The following is a 9385-nucleotide window of genomic DNA, read 5'->3' as shown; positions in this document are numbered from 1 at the left end:
TAATTCTGCAAAGTTTCATCAAAATCAGAATCTTTAGAAAAAAATTGGTTTGCAGTTTTTTAGCTCATTAAAATTGAGTATAATAAAGCAAGGTGCTGCTCATTGGCTTCCCTAAAAAGTAAGTGAGTGCGCCTCGGCCACACTGGAGAAGTGAAAGTTACGTTACATATCTAGTTGGTCTCATAATCAATATACATTTCCTAAAGGTTATGTCTTATGTTCTTTCTAACTAGATCCCTGCCTCTCTACCCTTTTCGTTCTAATTACATTTATGTTATTCTGTTTTCCTTTATATTTATTTTTATCTTTATACTGTATTGTTCTTATACAAGTAAAGTGTTTAAATTTACCTTGGTCTTTATCTTTTATATTTTTGCTTTTAACCTTTTCTTGGTCTACATATTCACGCAGATGATGTGTCTAGACATCACGTCATGTGATGTCAGGTAGTGCCGTGTAATGTGATGCGATTTCATGTGATGTAATGTAAGGTAAAGTGATGTGATAGGATGTCATATCATGCCAAATGGCGTCATATCATGTGATGTTCTGTGATATGATGCCATAGAATCTCGATAACAAATTCGATAAAAAAATATCGATAGCAAAATCGATAACAAAATCGATAACTAACTCGATAACAAATTCCATAGAATACTCATAACAAAATCGATCTCTTCATCTTTAGTTTTATCGGTATCCTCATCCTCATCTTTTTCTTAATATTCATCTCTGTTTTTACCTTTATGTTTATCATTTTCTTCATCTACATACATATTCCCTTCACATTTTGCTTATATGTATGTAGATATGATATATGTATTTATTTCTCTGTGCTACCTTAAAATCTGATACTTCATAGAAAATAAGAAAATTGGGCCCTTTGAAAAAAAATTAAATGCATTACAGGCTAGCTCTTTCAAGAATTCGGTTTCACATATACATATGTATATAAATAACACGGGAAAATTTTTGTTTCCGGTTTCAATTCGATTTTTCGGTAGTAAAAGTTTTGTTGGGAGAAACGAGTGTACAGCTTTTTTAGGGAATGAAATTTTCTACAAAAAAGTTCCTCTGAGCAAATGCCGTCCGACCAACAGTTTCCAACTTTTAAATTTAGTAAAAAAATATAAATTTTAATCAATAATTATTATAAAATTAAATTTCCAATTTTTAAAAATTTAAATAGTATAGAGGAACCCATTCAACTGTTTTTACAGGGTGCCAAAAAAATACTTTCATAGTGAGAGAGTTCAAAAACGCTTGGAACAAATTGAACATTTTTCGGTCCACACAACGTTATACGGTGTGATTTGCATACTTACATACATACATGTACGTATGTATGTATGTAGTACATCTAATCTTTGTATTTTTCCGGCTGCGATTGTTATGACGTTTTTATGTACATATTCTAAAAACATAAGCACACATGTAGCGAATTCATACATATGTATATATGTACATATATATGTATGTATGTATGTATGTATGCATGATATATGTACATTTAATGAACGATGTACCACCCTGGTTAAAATAATTTTTGCGCATGTGCTATATAACCTTCACCATAGCTCCACATTCTTAAATGGATGGGTACGTGATGAAAAATGCTGTAAAGTGCATACACAAATACAATGTATACATACATATTTATGTATGTATGAAAATGTAGAAAATTCACTTGTATCCAGTTAGTGCGCTTTTGTCAACAGTGAAACAACATGTCTTAGCTGCATTGCTTATCAGATCAATATAAGAAGAAAAATACAATATTAAGAACAGTTTGCATTAAAAACTATTAACTACAAATTAAATAGGTATGTAAGTAAGTAAGTATGTATGTATGGGCAAATGAATGCTCTTGATGTGTTAAGTGCATACGCTTCTCATTCAGTCATTTATTTCTACTAACATTTTTACCAACGTACTTACATACATACATATATACATATAGTACAAATGTACTACATGCAGTGCACGGACTTACCACTTTATTGATAGATCTACCAATTTTTTAGCTGTATTTTATTTTCTATCATTTTTACCAACAAAGGAAAGAAAGGCATTTAAATGCACATTTTGTCATCGAACACAGCTAAAATAAAAATAAAAAGTTAATTCTGACCATAACCAATTTAAAAGTGAAATTGCATCTCTATCAGCTGTTTATGTATGTAAATATTTTTCGTTTGCAACGCGTTTTTTGTGTAGGACTGCCAAGCCAAACGAATGGTCTGCAAACTACAAGCATTTTAAATCTAATTTTAATCAACAACTTTGAAGTGGAGATATGTAATTGTTTGAGCTCTTTTTTAAATTAATAAAGGTCCTGAATTACGGCATCCGTGATGTTAAAGAGATTACGGCATTTGATAGCGAGCTCGCTTATTCGATTCGAATCCGAGTTTCATTCGATCACGGATGCCATGATTCGGGCCCAGTGTTATGTATATGTTTTTTGTTGAATGTTTTATTGGCGGGAAATAAATTTTTTGTTCTTTTATAAAAAAAAATTACAATTATTCCAACCTTATAGCAGGAGTACAGAAATAAAAAATTACACCTACTACGCATAATTGCAGTAAGAATTACACAAATACATCATTTTGACATTAAGAACCACCGAGGCGAAAATCCAGTTGCTCCGATAACACCACCTTGTTTCTTAAAAAAAAATAACAACCAACTTCGACAATTGTTTGTATATAAAATCAACCAATATTAATTTTTTGGAAGTCCGTGCACTGACTACATGTTACCTTACTTTACGTCAGCACGATATTCAGCTTCATTACTGGACTGGCCCGGTAGACATGGGAATGGAACGAAATGTGATGTTTTAACAAACATAAACAACAATAAATGTGCATACACATGCAAGTATGAATCAGCAACCCTGTCTTGTGCTCAGTGTGACCGCGGGCTTGTAAAAAATTGTAGCGAGCAGAGACTTAAAATGTATCAAATGTATCACTTTTTTTATCTTAAGCATCAAAGTATCAATATGGAATAAAACCAATAATTTTTATGAAAAACCATTTTTCAAAACGATTTAACATTTATTGATTGCAAAAAAGGTACACGTATCAGTTGTATCTGGTACTAGTATAATAATAATAATAAAGAAAATGTCGTAGATATATGTATGAGTTCAACTGGGTGTCTGTATAATAAAAACAGCAAACATGTCGTATATATGATCATAATTTTAATTTAAATACTTTTTGTACTTATAGGGCTCAGAATTAAAATTTTTTAATAATTTTTAATGCATTTCGAAAACATTATGCATTCCACCATTGGCAAAGTGAAGCGATTTGTTCTATATGTTTTGATCAAATTCAGATCGGAGAAAATGCACTCTGCAGCACTGCAGCAAACACAACAAGTTATAAATAAAAGAAGTTAGGTCGAAATATAAAAAGTTATTTAAAGCATTTTTTAGCTTGCTTACCCCCCTTGCTTACTTCAACGCAATCTGTGTTATTATCGAATTTCAAAAGTTGCCATTGTATAAAAATTTTTTCTTTAGTTAATATAGTTAGTAGTTATAAGTTAATAGTTACTTTCAAAATTGTTATTATTATATGAAAAATAATTGCAGCGCTCCACTGGGACAGTAAACGATCAACAGCTAGCTTCAGCGATACCCAGCGAACGTTTGACACTCGAAAAATTTTATGATTTTTAACACCAACGCAGTTTTGAAACTCGGCGAATTCCTCCACCTTTTTAGCACTATGTGCGAAGAAATTGTAAACATCTCAGGCAGGTTTTTCGAATTCTACGGGAATTTTTTTACACGATGGGAAAAGTATGAAAATTTAAAAAGAAGTGTCCCTCCAAAATTCATCAAAATATGAATCACTTTTGATCCACTTGGATCAAAACGGTCACACTGCTCGTGCTTAAGGACCGATTGACTTCTGCGTTTTATTTTTTTCAGTTGCTTCAGTGTTGCCGGCATGAGTGCTTCTTTTCAGATAATCACCCCTATGCTGTAATCCGAATGTTCGCAGTTACGAACTCGTAGCTCCGTTCCGAAAATTCGAAAATCGGTATGCTGTAATCCGATCGTAACTATCAGTGGCACTGCCAACTAAAAACTTGAAATTCGAAGTTCTTCATCAGCTGCTTTTACAGAAACAACTCGAAATAAATATAATCGAAAGTGAATAGCGTAATTAAAAAATCTAGTTCAACCATTATTCGAAAAGACTTTTCCTTAATTAAGTAGAATACAAAGGATTCAGTGGCCGGTGCACATTTGTTCGAGGAGGAAGAACAGCTAACAGTTGCATTATACAAAGGATATGCCTGATCCATTTGGCTTAAATGATAAAGTGTAAGCTCCCTCATTTTAAAAGCCTCCATTTCACTAGATATTGTGCCGCTTTAATTCTTGGAACTCTTTCCCAAAATTCCACCACATCCTCTTTAGCTCCTCTTACAAAGCCTCGACCAATGTCCGGCCTTTCGCTCATGCATTCCACCAGTTTTTCTTATTGCGAGCGATTTGTTATGATCTTCGATCTGATGATTTTGTAAACATTTAATAAATTTTTTTTTTTATTCACACTTCAACCTACATACATATTTATGCGTTTACACACTTTATTTTATTGATATTTTAAAACAATTTGTTTCGCTCCGACACGAGTTGCTATTCATACAAAATTTCCGAAAAATACATAAAAATGACAGCTACGTCGGATTCAGGCATACCAACATTACGAATTTCGAAGAATAACCATATTATTCCTATTACCAATCAAAATTCTAAAAAAGCGGATTTTCGGCCCACGCTAATGAACATATTATGCACGTATGAATAAAGCGAAGCGCACATTGGCGCGACTCTGTCGTTGCGAATCCGCAAGCCCAAAAATTACAACAATGCTACCCATACATTTTAATGCGCTAGCGCACACTTGCACGATTCCGTCGCAGCGAATTTTTCGAACATTCAATGTTATTCTCTATTGACGCGTTCGAAACGCGGCTTGCAGCGTTTTGAAGGCGTCAAAGAAGAAGAGAAAGGTGTCACAGCAATAAAGGCAAAGAAAAAAAAACGTGTAATGTACAAAAACTAATAAAAACGTTCGTAATAATAGTATTTTGTACGATTTGGGCACGCCGAGTGCGAAAATACACGAAATAAAGGGAAAATTGAGTGAATTGTACATCGGAAATCGACGCGAAAAAATCGCTCAAGTGTGCGCACGTTTGCGGATTCGAAGTTAACAGCCGAATTCGCAACGTATTCGCAACGATGGAATCGCGCTAATGTGCGCTTCGCTTAAACACACCTTGTTTTCTACATGATAAGTGCGTAGTTTACGGCAACACTATCGACAAAATTTCGAAATGCATACGAACACAATCTATTAAGTTGCATATTTATACGTTTATTAATTCAACATTTTTGGTAGGACATCTTACAGGAGTTGTTGGACAGGTCCTTTTCCAATTACACGCCAATGTTAAAAATGACATTTGAAACCATTAGCAGAGAAACTAGTACTGGTAACCTTATGGACTATCCGAGGTCTAGCCTAGGTTGAGTCCGAATTGCTGCAGGGTAGCTTTAACCCTCTGCGACTGTTGTGGTAGTCTGACACCGAAGGTTCGACATTTTTGCTGAGCTCAATAGTATTGATTACTAAAAACGCCTTTTTTTCGACGTAAAGGCTGCATTTCTTTATTCATTCTGAACGTTTGGAATAAACTTTTTCGTTTACTTATAATTTAGAACGTTCCTGATGATATGTTAACGTATATTTCAAACGCATTCTGTTTATTCCGGCTGTGAAATGGGATTATCCGGAATGTATAAAGAAACGCAGCCATAGTGTTTGTATATGACTATTTCATTAATGAGTATGTATGCATTTAAAATATTGATAGAATTTCCATATATTTTGATCTGGAAAATTTGTGTCTGATAGACTACGCGTCAGTAAAATAGGGAACTTTCGGTCACGTCAGTAGCAGAGGCTTAATACGTGTGTAGTGTATTAACGTTTGTAAGAAAGCATAAGAAACCATTTCCGAGCTCATTTACATACGTATGTAGTCAACTGTTCTTTAGTATCTGGTTTTGAACTAGTTCATTTACATTTTAATGTTAATAAAATTTTTCGTTTGTATACGATTTCGTTGTGCACTTCACGAATGCGTTTTCGTAATTAAGAAAAACCTAAAAACAAATATTAAAAATTTTATGTTCCGCCAATGGGGTTTGAGCTCGGACACTCCTGACAGCACAACCAATAGTAGCAAGCATCTCTGTGCACTCAGCTACAGCCACGATGAGTAAATGTGTTTTCAAATGTTCACTTTAAGCGATTGGAGCATTTTTACATTTTGACAGACACAGAGTGGTGTTGTTTGGAATCTTTTTATTGAGCTGAACTCATTCTTAATGAAAATTTCTAGACAACACCACTCTTTATGTAAAAATCAGTGAGAGTTAAATTTTTTGTCTATCTGTGGAACAGTTCCTTGGGGTGGTACTAGTGCTTTTCGGAAATTCATGTTTATTAAAAGTTTTTAATAAGTTTCCCCTGTGTGTAATCAAATCTTGCAATCACTTCTTAACCATCTTCAACATGAGTTAGATACTAGAAACTTCAAACTTAGCTCAAACCCCGGTGACAATGCAATATGAAAGATGAATTAATCTCCTAGGTGGTGCTGGTATCGAGATATTTATAAAACCCGTACAACCCGTTCACATTTAAAATATACATATATTTCTTGCATGAAAAGAAATAAAACTACAAAAAGTATTTAGCCGTTAGGTGGTGCGGAGGTCGATTTTTCTTTTTTTATTAACCACTAACAAGCTTGTCTTTAAAATTGTTTGTTTAAATGACTTGTTGGAGTAATTGAAAAAAAAAAAATCGATTGAAACTGAACAATTGAAAACATATACAAACCTTCCTTTTTGGGGGGGGTCTGCAAATAATATGAAAATATAGATTTTTTATGGGACACTCTTATTTTGTTCTATGTATAAAATAAGGACTTTAGAGAAAATTTAAATATAAAAAAAAAATTGTTAGGTATGACAAAATTTAAAATTGGATAAATTTTACATATTACTGAAAACTATTCATTAAAATTCAGTCATTGCCAAATTAATTCATTGTGCGATATTAAGCTCCAAAGCATTTTAAAATTTTTTTTCAAGTTCAAAATAACGTTTGTTTATAAATACATACATACATAAGTAATAGCTTAAAAAAATACCAAGAAACTCATTACCAGGGAGCGGATTTTATGGAAATTGCCTTTTTTACTGCTAAAGGGATGGAGTATATTCGATTAAGAATGTTCACGGTTTAGCTTTCTCTGATTCCACCTTTAATTGTAAAGGGCAAAGAAAAAGCCCTTATTCCTGATAATATGAAAGTTTCAAACGTTCCATATTTAAATTGGGCGCCACTTGTAATAACTCATGTCGAGCGCACGTTTAGTACATTCAAGGCTTCTCTTCGCGGGAATCGATGAAAATGTTGCTAGAAAACTTGAAAATGAATTTTGGTTTTGTGGGTAAAAAACTCGAAAGGAGAAAAGTGCACATTTTTCATATAATGAAACTATGTAGTTCATAGTTTTTCTCTTTTTACTTGTAAAATAAACATTTCTAAAATAAATGTATTTTTTGATTATTTTCGGTTTTTGTCTTTTTTAGTGCCTTCTCTTCCTTTTTTTGCGATTTCCAATACTTTTTCCTGCCTATTTCGCAATTTTATTTTGCCTTTTCCAGCCTATTTCGTTATTTTATTTTGCCTTTTTTCGTAGGTTTTTAGAGCTTCCTGAACACAAAATGCATTCAAAAACAAAATTTTGAAGAATAAAAAAAAAACTTAAAAAGACTAACGACGACTAAAATTTATTTTAAGCTTTTGAAATTTTCGTGGGTGTCTACAATAGAACATACAACATTTAATGTTGATATTGTAAGGACAACCTATGTATGTATACATCCTCGCTGAAGCCGAGTTGGCAGAGGCCTAGATTTGATTGCCGTAAGTGGAAACATACATATAAATAGTATAAAAGTTAAAGAAAAAGTTGATCCTAATTTTGAATGATATATTTTTAGGTTGCTTAACCAATTGTTTGGTTAGTGTAGTACTTCTAAAGTAAAATATAAATATTTCATAGGCATTCTCTGAGTTTATATTTAGAAACGTAAAGTTTGGTATCAGTACCTCTTTCGGTATGACGGAACGGAAGTTGGAAGGTTCCCCGAACTCACTCGAACTTTTTTTGGAGCACCTGAATGTACATACGTATGTATGTATGTATTCTACGATTTTTATAAGCATCCTATAGAAAAAGTAACTCGAAATAAAGTTAAATCTTAAGTTTGGTCACTTCGTTCATATATTTATTGAGATTTACTTTACTGAGTTCATTCGTTGCACTTAGTCTATCTAAGCATTTTATCGATAACTAGACTGCGGATATTTATGCAGAAGACGAAGCCTAAATATATGTACCACTTAAGTATAAGCAAATTGTAGAAATTTGTATACATTTTTTTTTATAGTTATGTGATGCCTATATTTAGTCTTCATTTTATGCATAAACATCCGGAAGTCGATCGATAACATAGCCATCCCAAATCAAGAAAAGAAGAGTATATCGTTGGTTGAGTGGAAGACCTCCCTATTTCGGCTGCCGATATATTGAATTTATATTGAGATAGGGCTTCTTTGAACTAAACTCTGTGATAGTGCGTGCTTCAACCGAATTTCGAAATCGGGAGCTCTTCAACGATTTGCTGAGATAGAACGTTTTCGAATCGGCAGCCGAGATAGGGCGATCTTCCACTCAACCAACGATATATTCTTCTTTTCTTGATTTGGGCTGGCTTTCCTATATGGCCGTTTTGTTTCGTTTCGTTATTACGTCGTTGCTAAAGGATCACAATTTGGTTTAAAAGTACTTTTATTATTTAATATTACATATGTGCATATGTATGAAGAAGAAGAATAATTAAAACAACTTTGGTTTTTCATTACAGTTTTGACAATCCGGAGTTGGATTTTTTCTTCCATACCTTAAAGTGAAAGCACTCCGGAAATTCGTATTCCTATTGGATACAAAACAGCAGTTTTAAAAGAGCAACACCTATTTGAATTTGTTAATATTGCTATGTCGACAGGCCTGAAGGTATTACTAGATGCAGCTCAGTATATTGAGCATCAAGAAAAATTAAAACGATCACCAATTCCGGCTTCAATTGACTCTACAGAGCTATGCTATGTGGGCCAATGCTCTACGGAATTCGATATATTAGGTGGCGTCAGCAACAACAACAACAACAACAACAACGTTATAAACACAAGGAGCGCACGAACTA

General features: G+C 33.3%; 1 protein-coding gene across 1 annotated transcript in view; it reads left to right on the top strand.

Annotated features, from left to right (window-relative positions):
* Positions 1 to 7963: 7963 nt before the first annotated feature.
* LOC118734383 (probable serine/threonine-protein kinase DDB_G0282963) overlaps positions 7964 to 9385 on the top strand; it is a 7367-nt gene continuing 5945 nt past the window's right edge. The window contains exons 1-2 of the mRNA XM_036464106.1: positions 7964 to 8042; positions 9047 to 9350. Of these exons, the coding sequence (XP_036319999.1) occupies positions 9178 to 9350 (173 nt within the window). The 5' untranslated portion in view covers positions 7964 to 8042; positions 9047 to 9177. The remainder of the gene's footprint in view (positions 8043 to 9046; positions 9351 to 9385) is intronic.

The sequence above is a fragment of the Rhagoletis pomonella genome, unplaced genomic scaffold, assembly GCF_013731165.1.
Source record: "Rhagoletis pomonella isolate Grant_MI unplaced genomic scaffold, Rhpom_1.0 Rhpom_scaffold_00002, whole genome shotgun sequence".
NCBI classification, from domain to species: domain Eukaryota; kingdom Metazoa; phylum Arthropoda; class Insecta; order Diptera; family Tephritidae; genus Rhagoletis; species Rhagoletis pomonella.
The sequence above is the reverse complement of the archived record's forward strand: the minus strand, read 5'-3'. Positions and strand labels throughout refer to the sequence as shown.